Below are 16632 nucleotides of genomic sequence, written 5' to 3'. Positions count from 1 at the left end.
ACACATGCAGGTGCGGCCGCCTGCGGATCCCGCAGCCCCCTCCGCAGCCCCTGGCAGCCCGGCTCTGAGCTTTCCTAGGCTGTAGCCCGTCTGCTTGTTCAGAGTGAGCCTTACTCAGATTCGTTCGCCGAACAGTTACATTTCCTGAGTCTTTCCACTTAGAAGTACTTAGCTGGGTGGAGATGGCAGGCTTCCATCTAGGGCACCGTGAGTGCTGCAGAAGGGCTTAGCCTTCACTGAGGCCGCTGCTGTTCCTCCTGCCCGCTGAAACTGCTTAGCAGGATGCGTGCGCCTTTCTTCGATATCCTTCAGGATTTTTTGTCAGTAAGTTTCCACTTACTGATTTGTAGAACTTCTAAAAATCTTGTCAGATTTAACCAGCAGAAGGGCAACTCATTATTACTTCCTTGTTTTCCACTTTGCTGAAACAAACAGCATCTCTGTCTCTTCCTCGTTTTATAAACATGAAATTGTCTGGTCATCTTCCTTTCAAACCTAATCTTTTCTTTAACAAACACTGGTAGTTAGTCCACTGGCTAGGTGGAAGTTTGGGGCTACAGTCTGGCCTTCCAAAGCTTCCTGAAGGTTCGGAAAATAAGCACGTTGGATTAAATTTCATTACCCTCCTTCCCCTCCCTGATAGAAACCACAGAGGAACTCTGCACTGCATTTACAGAGCCATTAAATTATGATGTGAAACAAATTATAAGTTGCTTTCCCCAGAGGACTCAAGGTGGAAGTTCAAATAACCAGCAAGAGAGAAAAATCTTTATGCTCCAGTGATTAGAGTATGAACACTGTTTTGTTCTAGAGCACCAAAAAGCGATTTCACCACAGTTCTGTCTGGCTGCGCAAGCGTAACTATTTGCTTGGAATGAAATAGGCCACCACAAACACTGACTAGTGTCGCAGCTTTACCTGTTGGTTGGAGAAAGCATCAAATTACAATTTTTCAGACAGCAGCACTACAGGAGTGTTTCTAATACCTGCAGACAGAGCCTTTACAGGCTTTACCAAGGATGGCAAGAATTTTATAGGCTTTGTAAGCCCCACCCTTACACTGAGATACAGGGATTATGTATGGTGGTAGTTTAACTGCTGAGAAACTCCGCGTCATCGGTTAGAGATATCGACTGTAACCCATTCTTCCTCAGGGCTAGGATAAGCGATAGCCAGCACACCGGCGCAAGCTTGGAAATGAGGCTGTCTCTGAAATGTTTCCCAAAGCTTGCAAGTGAATGGGTAAGATCTTACACACTTCAGCGGAACCTAGAGGTTCTCGAAGATCATGCTGTATCCTGCTAGTTACTTGTGTTTTAGGGAACTTTACTCGAAGAATCCAAGCATGCAGAGCTTTAAGCACGATGTGGCCCTGCAGGTGCATTTAGGTCCATAATCCTTGGCATATCAGCTTTCCAGCAAGAACCATCAGTGAAAGGCTGTGAACAATCAAAACTGAGATAGTTACTGTAGAGATAAATGTGATAGTGTCAGTTCAGCGAGACAGAAACTTTTTGCAGTTCAGGGAAATGGCAGTTTGGTAGAGAGCTACAGAGTGAATTGTGGGGAAGCTCTGCAGCATGGACAAGTGAAGTTACTGCTTGTTTAACTTCACTGCTAGTATTTTAACTATCCAAACCAGTGAAGATAATAGTCCAGTGTTCTTCTGATATCATACAAAGCAAGGTACTGCTCTTCAGGGTCAAGCCAAAGTTGGGGGAAGGTTTTGAGCAAATGCTGTGAAAGATCAGTAAAACCCTGTGATTTGTATTTTGAAGCTTCAGTCAAACCAGAAGGTTATGTTCTCAGGAGTGACTTCAGAAGTAATGGCAAGACTCTGTTCACTGACAGTTCCAGGTCTAGCTGGCTCAGACAGCCAGTCATCTATAATTTTCTTAATGAGCAATATGGCTTATGGTTTGATTAGTTTTTATACCTCTTCTGAGTACAGACGCTGTTATTCCCAATATAACTTAGCAAACAATGGTTTTGCACTAGGCAGAATAGACTCCAGCTCATTCACCCGTAACTTGTTTGTTTTGCAAGTGCAAAGAGGAAAGCAGAGCTGTTTATGTCACTAAGAGATGAGATGCGATGGCATTACCCCCAGTAAACCCGGAGAATGTCCGGTCTGCTCTGCTTTTACAGTGTCACCCAAGGCTCATGGATTCAGATCCCTCTCGAGTGGCAACTTCAAGTGTGAAACTGTTCCAAAAATCCAGAAATTCCATTCTTTTTCCTGCTGTTCTGACAGAATTAATTATAGTAGCTGTTGCCCTGTGAAATGAGAATTTCTGGTATTTTGTCTTGTATTTCAGGAGATTTCACGACACGTGCGAGAGTTACTGGGGATTGAGGAGCCTCTCTTCAACAGATCCATTGCCCTCCCATACAGAGACAACATGGGTCTCTTCCTGGAGCAGAAGTCACGATCGGGAAAGAAAGCCGATGCCCTCACTTTCTCTCAGTTTATCCAAGAAGCGGGACTAGAACCCTATACTACAGCTCCTCCTTTGCAACAGGCTCAGCCTAGGGTAGAAGCAGATGCTCTTCTTGTATTGCAGGACACCGAGAGGCAGGATTAGAGACTCACACTGCACTTCCACCTTTGTAAGAAGCCCAGCAGAGACAGCAGAACGTACCCTTATTGCAGGTGGTCCTAGGAAGTAAGGTCCACCTTCTCCCGATTACAGGAAAGGCCAGTGCAGCTTTCACCATCTGCTGACAGCAAACACATCCCCACACTGGCTGTTCTCTGCAGTCCATGTGTGCTTCCAGTGCAGCAGAACCTATAAATCAGACTGTACCACTGTCTCGTCTTCCACTTCTGCTTCACAGTTGATTAAAAAGACCAAAACCCAATCAGAGATACATTTTAATTACCAGTGATTGTTAACAACTTCCCTGCAGCTCAGGTGAAGAGATTTCTTCCAGGCTTTAGTGTCTGCAGAGTGGGCTCACTGCAAAGCCTGGATGTAAGATAAATGGCCTGTATGATAACGGGTGTACAGGTGTGGTGCCAGCTGCCGTCAGCAATCGTAATTATATGAGAGGCCTAGTTAAAACATGCACAGCTAATCCCTGGCCTTACCCGAGAAATTATTTCCTGTGAGGCAAAATCAGGCAAGGGTTTATCGTAGTAAACAGTGCTGAAAGGCACAACGGATGATGGCAGGAAGCATAAGAGAATAAGGTGAACTAGAGAATTTAGGGAATAATAAATGCTTTGTCCTGGGTGGATTTGGAAGTAGTCCTTGGTGGTGGTGGAAGGGTGCACCTGTAAGGAAGTTGAGCAAGTGTGGTTTAAAGCCTGGCTCAAGAGAAAGAGTGCTCCTAACTAAATCATTACTATTTTGTCTGGCATCAACAGCTTCTTCAAGATGCCTCATGGAGGTTTAAAAAAAAAAAAGCCTGACTCCAGTCCTGTGTATGCCAAAGCTGTAGCCACTACAAAATAACTATAATATGGTTGTGTAATTAAGTTTTCTACTGAAACTGCAACAGAAACCCAATGCAACTGAAGCAGTTGTTAGGCCATGACTATGCAATATGCAAATTTAGACCCAAATAAAGCAAGACGCAGGCAGCCAGGGAGAAGAAAGTTTGCTGAGCAGTTTAGAGAGTGAACCTGTGAAAGCAAATGTGTATATAGAATTATTGGCTGGAATATTTTAAAGAGTCCAAGAGGAGAGAGTGCTGGTTCTTGCAGCCCTCAGTCCCCTCAGAGATGAGATCTCCACAAAGCGTTCTGTCAAGGCCTTTGTTACAGTTTATAAGGATTTAGAGTCATAGCAGTTTCCTCTGGAAGAGGAAAGAGTGCTGGTTCTTGCAGCCCTCAGTCCCCTCAGAGATGAGATCTCCACAAAGCGTTCTGTCAAGGCCTTTGTTACAGTTTATAAGGATTTAGAGTCATAGCAGTTTCCTCTGGAATTTCTGTGAAAATGTTGTAAGCAGCTGTGGAAAATGAAGGCTTGTCATCCGGTTCACACCAGGCTCCACTACAGAGAGATGTATTGTGCCCATCAGTCCACACTACTTTGGTAGGCCAGTCTCCGAAGGATGCCTGGTAATCGTGTAACAAGATAGCATTAGAAAGCTCACTCTTTTCTAGCAGCTGGCTAAAGGAAGACTCTCTCAGTTCTGCAGCTGTCAGGTCAAACCAGGGGAAGGTTCTGGGAAAAGAAAACAAGTGGAAGCATTTATGGGCAATAACGCTCCAAAGCAGCTTGCTAATAATGGTTTTCTTCAGTGTCTGACCATGAGTCTCTTTCCTGAGAGTCTCTGAGAAACAATCAGACTCAGACTTGAATCTAAAGTGCTCCAGACATTACTCTGCCATGCAGCGCAAACTGATCCTAATGGCTCTAGAAAATCCTGGACAAGCAGGAGTCCTTTCCCTCAAGCAGTGTTCCCCTGACTTAGCATCCTCACTAGTCTAGTCCATGAACTACCATAAGTTCATTACCCATCAGAACTGTCACCTCTAGATATTCCCACAGGATTTTTTTCCTGCATCCAGTGCACCAGTACCTGATCAGTGGCTTCAGTCAACCCTGATAAACAGCCAAACGGGAACCAGGGACAAAATCACTCCATGATAGTGCAGGTCCTTTATGGTTAATACATCATCTAGGGCAATCATTCCTGGCAGGTATGTAGTCCTAAGGGCAACAGAGAGTTCAGCACCTTCCAACCCGGTAAGACAGCCCATGCTTCAGCTGTAGGATGGGGCAAGTTTCAGAGCAAAGAGGAAGCCTGGACAAGCAGTACCTAATGCATTCAACCCTTTACTTAGTCCTCAAGTCATTGAAGCAGCAAAACCTTTGCTGGCAAAACTCTTGCACGCAAAGACTGGGCAGGAATTTTTCTGCTCTGCGCAGGTGGGGCAGCGTTCAGGAAAACAGAGGTCACTGAATAACTTCAGTGCCTCCTGGAGAGGCAGGCTCTGCCACGTGCTGCTGTTCGGGGCTGCGTAGAAAATGGCCACCAGCCATTCAGCATTGACTTTGATTTTCCCTGCAGGACAAACAAAACCAGATGTCAATGACCAGTGTGCACACAGGTGTGAAGAGATACTCTCATCTTCCCCTCCTGTGAAAAATTGCATTGGCAATCAATCAGAGCTGGTTTATTTGAAACCTCTGTTCCAGGACCATTCCAGCTGAGAGGTGCTGAAATGAATACTAACGAGTCGAGTACAGCTTGTATTTCCTGTAGCTTATTGTCACTGAGTAAACAGAAGTCTTTTACAGTCAGCCATCCTGGCATGACGAGCACTGTAGCTGCTGTAAAAGCATTCAGCAACACAAGAATTAGAAGGGCATGCACAAGTGTGTCATGAAGTTACGATGGACAGAGCTAGCAGCCGGCAATAGAAACAGCGTGTCCATGGAAATAGAAGTTGTGCCTAAGGGAAGACAAAAAGATCTGGACAGTGTTCTTGCTCAGAAAGTAGATCTCAACCCCTGCTCACTGATTTAGCCTCAGAGCTACTGTTATTTCATGATGGGAAACGGTAGCTCTTCAGGAACTGGTGGCAGGTACGTGGAAAGCAGTGCTCCTGAAAGAAAGGGTGACCCCTGGGACACCAATCAGAGAATTCACTTTGCCTGTCCACTTCTCATGCATGACTACCCCCTTCCACACATGCTATTTCCACTCCAGTTCAGCTACAGAGTGGCAGGGTTTCCTTTTCCACGCTGCTCTTCTAACTGACAAAAATCATTGCCAGCCCAGACCCGGCCTTGCATCATACAGGCAGGGGAACCACTGAACGCAGCTCCTCAGAACTGCTACCAATTTGAAGCAGAAAGAGAGCTTTTGCCTGTGGAACTGCAGGGGCATATTCCTTGCCCAGCAGCAGGGTCTGGCAGCACCACTGGGACTGTTCCCTTTGCTCCCCACTGATCGATAGGGTGCTGGTGCCTCATGAAGGTACTGTAGCAAACAAGTTGCTTCAACCTGAAAGCGGAGGCAGCTGAAAATGAGCAAGGAGAGGAAGAGGATGCTCCTGAAGAGCCCAGGCTGCAAAGCAGGTGAGTGGAGCTGGTGGTGCCCAGCCAAGTGCAGGTCCTCCATGAGGGAGACTCGGAGGAAGCCACAGGGAATATTCCACCGCACCACCCATGGCAGAGTCAACCGTTGCAGAGATTCACCCCACTAAACCTTTCATCCCATTAACATTTTGTATAACAACTCTCTTCCAATAGCCATCGTAAACAGCTAGAAAGGTGCTTCCTATTTCATGGACCCTCATTGCCTTGTGCTTTTGAGTTAACAGCCTTGTCCGCAACACGAAGAGCAGCATCACGTTTGGCTCAGCAGAGGGTCAGGGCTAGCCAGACTGCAGGGGCTGGGCATGCCCAGGGGTCCGGAGCTGGAGCACAGGTCATACCCTGCACTCAGACCCCTCGGGAGCTATGGCAGCGGCTTAAAGTGAAACGTGATGCGCTGGGTTTGCTTTTTTGACTGTGGAGACTGCAGGCTGCTGCTTTGCACTTTTTTTTTTTTTGACAGTTTCCTGCACAGTCTCACAACAGATTATCTTGCAGCGATAATCTGTGGCCCTGGCAGGAGTGCGGTTTCAATGCCAGCATTGTGTTTGATCTGGAGCTCCCTTGACTCCTTTTGATCATGTTTTCAGGTTTATAGCTGCAAAGCCTACAACTTCCTCCAGAAAAACAGAAAGCTGAAATTCTGTAGTGTTACCATGACTCCAGCAGTTGGGGACTTGGGGAAGTGACCAACCGTGAAGAGGTCTGTAATGACAATAAAATTGTGAGGGGCAGTAAGACCTGTGCCCCTGCCAGAGCACACATGCTGTGCTGGCCTGGTCAGGTCCCAAACAGTGGCAGTGCATGCAGGCTCTGAAATGACACCATCTGTTTTACCTGAAGAGAGGGACTGTGGTGACGAGCTGGTACACAGCACAAGGTTTCTGGGGACTCCAGAGCCCACAGAACGAGCACAGGTGGCTGACCAGCACCTCCAGGCACCTGCAGCGCTGCACTGCCACCTGTGCAGGTGACACACAAACCACTGCTCCAGGCTGCAACCTCTGGCTGCCTGACCAAAGAGGCACAGCGGGACTCTGGCTGCTGCCCATCACCATTCCATTCCTACGCTGCAAAGAGCGGAGGCAGTGTGACACAGAGCAGCCAGCCTCCCTGTCAGGAATAAAGCAGAGAGCTCAGCTCCCTGGCCCCAGTTCACACGGGCTGATTTAAAGCCTTTAGCTGAAACAGCCAGCCTCGGGACCTGGCTAGTTTTCAAGATCTATAAAAAGCCATTTAATAAACCCTCCTTCCTCTCTACCCTGAGATGATTAGAAAGAGGATTTTACTGTTCCAAGCATTTCCCTGGATGAACGTTCTCCCCACTCATCTTGTTTTATATAAAAGCTTATGGGAGAGTTGACAGTTTGCATGCAAACAGTTGCTGTAATGCTGCCGGCTGATCTCTCCTGGCCGGGCATTTGGGGCTCACGGAGAAGCTTGTCTGCTACAACTGACCCTGCAGCCATGAAACAAGGAGAGGGACATCATTTCAGCACTGCCGCTCATTTGGGGAGATGTCTTCTCTGTTGGGTGAATATTTAGCTACTTGGAGTTGCAGTCACCAACCATGCTCTTGGCAAATAACACGGAGAATTTTGAAGAGCCACAAAAATGGGGGAGCACTAAACTAAAATGAGCTTTAAAATAGACAGTGTTCTAAGAACAGGGTTAATGTCTCCACCACATTCAGATGGGACTGGTAAAAAAAAACAAGCGAACAGCCAAATTTTTTTGTTTGGTGCACAGTGGGTTTCCAACTCCAGAAATATATTTTCTACGACAGCATCCTCTGCTTCCCAATTAAAAAAATGTGGAGTTTCTACACCCTCAATATTTTTGTCAGAAAAACATTCTTTACTGAGCTCTGCCTGAAGTGCTACAAAAAAAGCACAATTAAAAGTCCACATAAGCGAAGTCTCACCTCCAGGCCCAGGCTGGGGAGCACCTACCCAGGCTCTCAGGCTGTCTGGTGGAAATACGGATACCAGAGTGCAGAGCCCAGCTCAGCGTCAGGAGCGCTCGGGCCAGCTGCTTCCCACAGTGACCCCCACTGATAATACCAACCTTCAGGCTGGGGCTGTCACCCCAAAGAAGCTAGCAAACCCTTCTCAGTCCCACTGTTCCCGAGGAAGCAAAGAAGCTGGCATCAGCTCAGCAGGAGCCACAGTTTCCCCAGCCATTGTGCAGTCCTACCCTTCAAAGAAGAGTCCCGCACCATGTGTCTGGATAGCACCGCCGACCTCACTCCTTGCCTCCAGCCCAACTTATGCCCCTGCTCTGCAATGGGATTGCCAGAGGCAGAGGCTGATGGCTGCAGCCTGGCAAGCACAGCATCCATGGGGCTCGGGGCTAGACCCCAGGGAGCGTGGCGTCCCCATTCCAAAACACACCACCTGTGCTGAGGCTAACTGGCCACTAACTATGAAGCAGCTCAGCAATCAAGAGCCGATACTTGGCAGAGACATCAACCCACACGATGGCCAGGCTCAGGGACAACTCAGCATGAGGAGGACAGACCAGTGGCAGCAGAGGCTGCTGCTGAGGAGGGACATGGAACACCACATGCTAGTGCAGAACAGCTGGCTCATTATAAATCACACAGACTAGTGGTAGGAACAAGTCACAGGCATTGGGCACTGCAAAGTATCTGGCATGAAACTGCAGTTTGGTGCTAGAGACAATCTCCATTCCCTGGTTTTCTCAGAGGAAAACTAAACCACATTATTTAAGACCAACAGTGAGTTTATACAAATGCAGAAGCTCAGTAACCAACAAGTGTGGGTATAAGCAGTAGGTGACTTTTTAACTCACCTGCAGAAACAGATAAAAAGCTAACAAATGACAGCATTGCGTGGGAATACCTATATAATGCTGAACTTCTTACAGAGCTGGTGTGAATCTCACACGAAACTCCCTACAGAGACCTGCCACCTTCCCCAGTCCTCCCAGTGACATGTTCACACAGTTTAGACCAACGGCAGAATGACCAGTGATGGTCCATCAGTAAAGATGCCGTAGTTTGGGCTTGGCACATTAAGGTTTCTCCCTGGCATGATTATATCACCCAGACAGCACATTTTACCCACAATGAAGAGCTCGCTTCCACCTTACCTGAAGTTGTGGAGAAGCTTGCAGAAGATGATGACGTGGGTGCTCGCATTCACTGCCAGCCCCTTGCAGCTTCTTGTCAGATGTATAAAGGCCTCCTCACCTTCTACTGCTTCATCAGTCTGAAAGGACTTGGAAGGTTCTGTAATGTCTCACATCTTGGCTCAGAATACAGGTGTCAAGATTTATTTTATGGCTTCATCAGATTCCTCCAAAGGTATGTTCAGCTTCTCCCGTTGCTCCCTGACAGAAATCCCAACCAGTGACACCACTCCAACTCCTACAACCAAGCAATATCCTGGTCCGGGGCATGTGGGAGAGCCTGACAGGAAACCTTACCTTAGCCAACAGCATCCTGGGGTGCCTTAGGATGAATGTTGCTGGCAGGTTAAGGAAAGCGTTCCTTCCTCTCTAAATCCAGAGTGCCATGTCCAGTTCTGGGCTCCTCAGTACAAAAGAAACATGGATCTACTGCAGAGAGTCCAGCAAAGGGCCACGAAGATGAATAAGGCACTGGAGCATCTCTTATATGAGAGGTGAGGGCTAGGACTGTTCAACCTGGAGAAAGGTCAGGGGGATCGTACCAATGTGTGTAAGTATCTGGTGAAAGGGAATGAAGGAAAGGGATTCAGTCTCTTTTCAGTGGTGCCCAATGACAAGAGGGAGTAGGCACAAACTGAAACGTGAGAGTCTAGCTGAAGACAAGAAAACACCTTTTTACTATGAGGGTGGTCAAATTCAGGAACGAAGTGCCCAGAGAAGCTGAGTCAGCTCCAGCTGTGGAGATACTGAAAACCCAAATAGACACAGCCCTGGTCTGCCTGTTCCAGGTGATCCGGCTTGAGCAGGACTGGACTAGATGATCAAGAGATCCCTTCCAACCTAAATGATCCTTTGAGGAGAAAAAAACCCAACAAACCCCAAAAGAAAAAAAAAAACCAAAAAACTGAGAACGCACAGTGCAGCAGGGAAGCTGGAACCCAAACCTGCCCTTAGGCTGGTGCATCACCACATAGAACCTTCACCTTTGTGTGACCACCCCTACAGCAGCCAACTCTCCTGTCCTGAGGGCACTGAAGATGCCACTGCAAGCAAAGCCACTGCGTGATAACGCACACTGTGCTTTTCAGTACACGAGAAAACACCCTGCACACACACTTTGTGGAAAGTGTGATAAATTGTTCAGGATTAGTGACAAAGTGCTCAGTGTGGGAAGGAAATAAACAGCCCAATAAGCAACCCCATCTTTATTTAAGGAATTGAAGTGAGGTCTGGAAGGATGAAGCCAGCAGTTGCCTGAGGAGCTGTGTTTCTGAGAATGTGCAATTCAATCCTTCCCGGCATAATACTCTCCAAGAAGAGCTGCTGGGGCCAGTGAATTTGTGCCAACTAGGTCCCTCCTTGCTCTCCATCCAACCCAGCAGGGCCCTGACCAGCTCCACACTGTTCTTTCCTGATAAAGGGATCTTCCAAGATCCACAGAGTGCCACTACAAGGAAGGATACTCGCAGAGGCTGCTGTCCTGGCTCTCCGCAGGAGTTTATACAATGCCTCATTTCCTAGGGTGAGCCAGAAGAAACCAACACACACAGAAAAAAAAAACCCACAAGATCTTTAAGGTTCAGCTGGTCCTTTTCCCCAGCACACACTCTGATGCAGGGAGAACACAGTCCAGTAGGCTTTACTCCAGCCACAGCCACGACTGGTGGTGCCTGAGCCAGCTTGAGTGTTACAGAGACTTGTCAGCACTGTCTGGTGGAGAGACCCATGAGTATGACTGACCTGTTCCTCTTGTGAGAATAAGCCCAGGCACCACCCAGAGCAAACGTAACCTTGCTGTGTTCAGCAGCTTCCCTCTGGAAAGAGAAGCAATGCCTGGCTTACAGCCAAGTCAAAAAGAATCAGATTCCAAAAAGAATCAGCACCGTGATTTCACTGGCTACAGTGGAACAGCTGCCTTCAACCACCCCGAATGCCACTGCCCTACAAGCCACCGGCACCCACTGTCGCTGACAAAGGTTGATCATGCAAGGAGTAGTAACGGAGCTGCTTGTTGGCGCTGGACTGGGTTTTGCGGTTTCCTCTTTCACTGGCAAGGCAACGGCCAAACAGGCTGCTCTTCAGGTGCTCAGTTCTTCCATCGTATTTGCTAAAAGAAGAAGACATGACAAACACCAGCGCTGAACACAGATCCCTCAGCAACCAAGTTAGTGAGTCCCAATTCTGGACAAGGACAACTATGGCCAGAGGGTGCTATTTCTAAGGTTTCACCCTTCATTCTTACACTGAACACAGCTCCAGGCATAAGATTACCTTTCCAGCAGGGGTCAAAAACATGTAGGACAGCTATGCCTAATCTATAGCCATTTCTGATGAGTCTCTGGACAAAAAGTAGGCGTTTCTTACCGTGTTGTTGAGAATGCTGTTTATCTTCTCTTCTTCTGCAGAGCCTCGCTCCACCTTGCATTTATATGCTGTCAGCTGGATGCGATCCTTTAGATCCCTGTATGTCTAGACAAACAGCAGAATCAGCACGCAGATGAGTGCAGAAGACATTCCCACAGTTAGACGGTGCCCTGTAGATGATCAGGGCCCCTCTTCAACCCCCACTTAAGTTCCCACCACAGTGCAAACACTAGAAGCCACTCTCCCGGCTCACTTGGCTTCTACCAGGCAGCATATCATTGGCCCCAGGCCACAGGGATAAACGAGCCCCTCCAGGCACATGGCAAAGCATGGGAAAACTAGGGAGAAAAAGCAGGCTTTTGTCCCATCTCTTCGCACACACAGCAGGGTCCTACCTCAATGACAACATCATGGCACTTGTATTTGGTGGCAAGGTTCAACCGTGTCTCCACATCCTCCACCAGGCGCACATACTCCTGCAGCACCTATGAGGGAAGGAAGATCATCGCAGCTCCCCTGTGCAGGTACCTCCTGCCTCGTTCTCTCACTCCAGTCACAAAACCTTTCAAGGTCGCTGGTCTCACAGACTTGAACCCTTCCTTCTTAAGACAACAACTGACCAGGACAAGACAACTCAGGACCCCAGAGTTAGTAAAGCTTTGCTCACCAAGATTAGAGTCCTAGGTTACCTCATTCCTATGGATCAGGTTAACCATTGCCAGCCAGATTAAGCATGAGAAAAGTTAATGTAGCCAAAACAATCTGTCAATGCACTATGGGGACAGAGCTCCAAGACAACTCTAGGCCCACTGTACCTCTTGCAGTCAGACCTAGGGCCCAGGCCTCACTACCACCCACACTTCCTGTTGACACATGGGTCACTCAGCTGAGTGCTGTACCCACCTGGCCAAGCCAGCAGCTTGGTAAACTCTTCTCTCACTCCCAGCTAGGAAGCAGCTCACTTGGGGAAACAGTCACACCCCAAATCCCAACAAAGAGCAGGAGGACATAAGCAGTGGTTCCTTACTCACCTGCACAGGAGCACTGTTCCTCTGCAAGATGTCCACCACCCGGTGGAAGCCAATAGGTGCCTTCTTCTTGGTGTAGCCCAGCCAGTTCTGAAATAATAGCCAAACCCTACATTAATCAAAAGGGCAATCCCTCCACCACAAGAAAGTGGTTTTCCCCAGTGCCAGCAACACATACCACCAGCCATGACATGCACCACTGGCAAAGTGCCAGAGAGCTACATGCAGAGGCTGGGCACAGGTTGGCTGTAACAGAGCATGAGGAGAGCCCCTTTCTCTGATCTTGTTGCTGCAGCCAAGCCAGGCCTAGCAGAGGTCTCAGGCAGGGAGAGGAGGAACATATTGCAACACCCTGCAGCAGAGGTGCTGGACCTTGCTGAAATAGAGCAGTAACTTCAGAAGCCAGCTATCCACAGCAGATATCAATACTCGGAATTGAGGCCCCAGCCAAGCTTTCTGCAGCTTACCTTAGTGGTGAAGAGGGCATCCACATCATCCCAGGCTCGCAGCTTGGCACGTGCAGCCAGGGCAGTCAGCACATACTGCTTATCAGGAATCTGCGAGGCAGAAAAGTTGCAGTCAGAGCACTAGCACAGCTCAGAAGGCCTGTATGGGTTGGTCAGGAACAGTATGCGCCCCAACCCTGTCAGGCCCCACACCAACAGCCAGGCAAGGAGGTGAGATGCTGCCAGAGGCCAGGGCCAGCACTGCAGAGAGCAGAAGGTGGGGGTTTACCAGTGCTGCTGCAGCCAGGGTGCACCCAGTGAAAACCTCCACATGGCTCCCACTTGCCGTTCTGAGCCTCCAGAACGGCTATGGCCCCCTCCCTGTCTCAGTGCTGAGCGCCTCCAACTCCTCCTACCCTGCCCCCTTCCTAAATACAATTTGTTTGCCCACGTTTTCAGCTACTGCTGCCACAAGAGCGGGAGGCTTACATACCTTAAATGTTTTCTTCAGGTTGGTCGGGCTGCTGAACATTCCCTAGAGAGAGCAGACAAGTCAGAGCAAACTCAGCAGGGCGGCATGGAAGAGGTTCAGACACCTGTCGTAAGGCATTTGCCTTGCACAAGGTGCATCTCCCCAAGTTTTTACTGCATTTTGCTCATGCCATTGCCACTGGAGGAAACAGCTGGCAGAAGAGAGCAACTATCCCACCTCATTAGCTCTCTGGTTTGGTTTCCCCTACAACCTCAGCTGGTGCACCTCCAGCACTTCCAAGAGCAGTATCACACATCTCAGGCTCATGGAATTAAAGGCCAGTTCTGGCTCTTTGGAGACAGAAGTAAAAGATGGTGGTTTCTAGAAGGTAACTCCCTGACAGGCTGTCCCAGGTTGAATGTTCCATCTCAGAGTACAGAAGAAAACTCCAAACTGGTGCCAGATGGACAAGAGGAGCTGGGTTCCTCTAGGTTTCGCCAAAGGAGAGGACCTCCCTCCTTTCCTTAACGTGCCCCAGTTTAACAATCCCACACACTGAGGGCCACAGGGATGAGATGTAACCCTTTTCCTCTCCCACATCATCCTCACCTCAGCCTCTGTGTAGTGGTAGAAACAGGAATAGAAGAGGGTGGTCACTAGTGGCATGTTGAGAATTGAAGCTTTGCGAGGATATTTCCGAAATATCTCTGACTGCCCAGCTGTCTCCAAGTGACGATCATTAGCCTGCAGAAACAGGAAGACAGAGAGAGTAAACATGAGCTAGGGCAACTGCCTGACCTAGCTGTGAGGTAGAGATCCAGGAAGAGTGTTGTGAGAGCAATGCACAAGCACAGCCTCAACATGCCATCATGTCTCAGGTCTGGTATTTCACAGATGTGGCTGGCACAACAGCTTAGATAGCAGTTAAACTACACTAGCCAGGGCAGGCTGGTTAGATCCAAAGTGGTATAAGTTAAGGACAGGTAGACATCTTGCAGCTAGTCCTAGTCATCTCCTGAACAGCAGGGAAGATTTCGTACCTCAATGATGATCTGTCGCTCCAATAGGGTATAATGGTCTTGGATGTGGGAGGTATCCTCAGCTGAAAACGGCAGCCTGGCCAGACATGGATGAAGGAAACACCGTCAGCAGCTCTTAACACAGTACACTTTGAAGGATGCTGTTCTCTAACAAACATGCTCCCCACAGACAGAAATGTGGGGAACACCTCCCATTCTTCCTAGCCCGAGTGGCTAGCAGGTACTCAAGCTCCTGCCCCACTGCCCTCTCCGACAGGCTCCAGAGAAGGAAAAATTACGTAGCATCTCTCAGAGATCAACCTAAAGTTGATGCTACTTATTTCCTCAAGTGCTCAGGCACCCAAGCTTTCACCCTTCATAACCTGAAGGGTCAGTGATCAGAAGCTCCCTGAAGCATCTTTGCCCCCAAGTAAGCCACAAAAGTTGCTGGACTAGAGATCACCACAAATTCTTTCTCTCCGGTCTACATTGTGTCCAGAACACCCCACCCCCACTGAGGCAAAACCAACACCAGCCCTCAAAGCACAGAAGCTGTGGCACTGGGAGAGAGGTCTAATTTTCTTTACTTTTTTCATTCTTTACTACCACGTTCTGTGAAGCACCCACATGCCTCCCACCCTCTTGCATTTTTTTTCCTTACCCAATGCAGCCTTTCAGAAATTCTCTCCTTTTTTCTACATCCTGGATGTTCAAATGCTCCCGGTACTGGGACAGCTGCAGGGAGAGGAAAAAGCAGCACAGTCTGTTCTCATGGATTTGGGAGATACAAGACTCCAAAATGGGGATGCAAAGCACCTGGGGATGCAGCCACCCTGCAGCCAGCCTCCCAGTGCCCAGTACACCCCCTCTTTGCTCACTGAGGAAAGGGAGCTTCTGCTCCTGGAAATACTCACAGCAAGTTCCTCAGTCCTGTCTAGGAACCTGCAAAAGGGAATGAGCAAGCATTAACTTGGAGGCAGGTTCCTAGCAGTGTGCTCAGCCCCGCCACATGGCTGGGCAAGAGCCTCACCTGAGCAGATCCAGAAGCAACTTCTGCTCACCCGTCTCTTTGAGGAAATGGATCAAATGACACAAGGCCACCTGCCGTACCTCCAGCTCCCGAAACAAGATCTCTACAGAAAAGAGAGATACGTACAAGTGGGTAAAATTAGCACTAAGGGGGGGGTTAAGCATGGTGCATGAAGCTGCAAGCCACTGGTAGGATTCAACAACTTTATCCCATTTTAGAGCAGTCTTGGAGGCTAAAGCACGGAAGAAGAGCCCCTTCACTAGGCTGCCAGTTGAACTCACAGTGGTGTGCCACACAGATTAATTTACATTTACTCCATCACCACTACCACCTACCACTGCTTAAAGCTCCTCTCTGGGGCCTTCATGGGCATCACCATTCCCCCTCACATGTTATACATGCAGCAAAAATATTTCATGCTTGGTAAAGTAGCAATACCCCAGGTGCTCTCCTTGTGCTTACACCAAGTGAAAGAACCAGCCCCTTTGTCCTTAGCTGAAACTATAGAAATCCTGGCCCCAGTCACTCTTACCTCTCCTTAGTGTCCGTTTCAGGAATATCAGGACCTGTGAAAACAGAGAGGCAGCTCTCAGCTGACCAGATCAGTCTTCACCAGAATTAAGAGAGACAGCAAACTGGTCAAGGCCTGGGTAAACTTTTGCAAAAGGCCTCTGAAGACACAGCTCTTACAGCACTGACGTGAATTCTGCTACCCACTAGACACAGGACAAGCAGTGAGCCAGGGCCTCAGCTGCCTAGATGCCTGCCTAAGCTCCTGCTCTGGAGCTCAGGTAGGTGAGACCAAGATTTACAAAGAAAAAACCTTCTATGAGAGATCAGAGTGCTTAATAGACCTGGATGAGGGAAGCTCTAGCACAGTCCCATTGGCTGCTTGATGCTTTGGAAGCCAGATAAATTGGGGAGACCTCTCAAATATTCTGTGCAGCAATGAGCAGATTAAACCTTGGCCTTCAAGAAGTTGCTGCCAACATCTGTAAGGATGAAGGATCAGATTCCTTGTTATTAACCTGACGTGAATTCTGTAAAGTGACAGGAAAGCCAGCAGG

General features: G+C 48.5%; 2 protein-coding genes across 2 annotated transcripts in view; both read right to left on the bottom strand.

The window, feature by feature from the left end:
- Window positions 1-4036: 4036 nt before the first annotated feature.
- Window positions 4037-9322, bottom strand: NOXRED1 (NADP-dependent oxidoreductase domain containing 1; the record flags this gene model as incomplete). Its single annotated transcript, XM_010136632.1, is given in 6 exon segments — window positions 4037-4172; window positions 4785-5016; window positions 5939-5961; window positions 6891-7065; window positions 8006-8133; window positions 9168-9322. Coding segments are annotated over 6 exon segments (849 nt in total), but the record flags the coding sequence as incomplete, so codon positions are not given.
- A 1766-nt stretch (window positions 9323-11088) lies between these two features.
- VIPAS39 (VPS33B interacting protein, apical-basolateral polarity regulator, spe-39 homolog) overlaps window positions 11089-16632 on the bottom strand; it is a gene marked incomplete at its 5' end in the record, with an annotated part of 15861 nt that continues 10317 nt past the window's right edge. The window contains 12 exons of the mRNA XM_010136631.1: window positions 11089-11313; window positions 11571-11675; window positions 11966-12055; window positions 12602-12688; window positions 13066-13155; window positions 13538-13579; window positions 14126-14260; window positions 14557-14632; window positions 15197-15270; window positions 15450-15477; window positions 15566-15668; window positions 16098-16131. Of these exons, the coding sequence (XP_010134933.1) occupies window positions 11293-11313; window positions 11571-11675; window positions 11966-12055; window positions 12602-12688; window positions 13066-13155; window positions 13538-13579; window positions 14126-14260; window positions 14557-14632; window positions 15197-15270; window positions 15450-15477; window positions 15566-15668; window positions 16098-16131 (885 nt within the window). The remainder of the gene's footprint in view (window positions 11314-11570; window positions 11676-11965; window positions 12056-12601; window positions 12689-13065; window positions 13156-13537; window positions 13580-14125; window positions 14261-14556; window positions 14633-15196; window positions 15271-15449; window positions 15478-15565; window positions 15669-16097; window positions 16132-16632) is intronic.

The sequence above is a fragment of the Buceros rhinoceros genome, unplaced genomic scaffold (genome assembly GCF_000710305.1).
Source record: "Buceros rhinoceros silvestris isolate BGI_N320 unplaced genomic scaffold, ASM71030v1 scaffold2865, whole genome shotgun sequence".
Lineage (NCBI taxonomy): Eukaryota > Metazoa > Chordata > Aves > Bucerotiformes > Bucerotidae > Buceros > Buceros rhinoceros.
The sequence above is the reverse complement of the archived record's forward strand: the minus strand, read 5'-3'. Positions and strand labels throughout refer to the sequence as shown.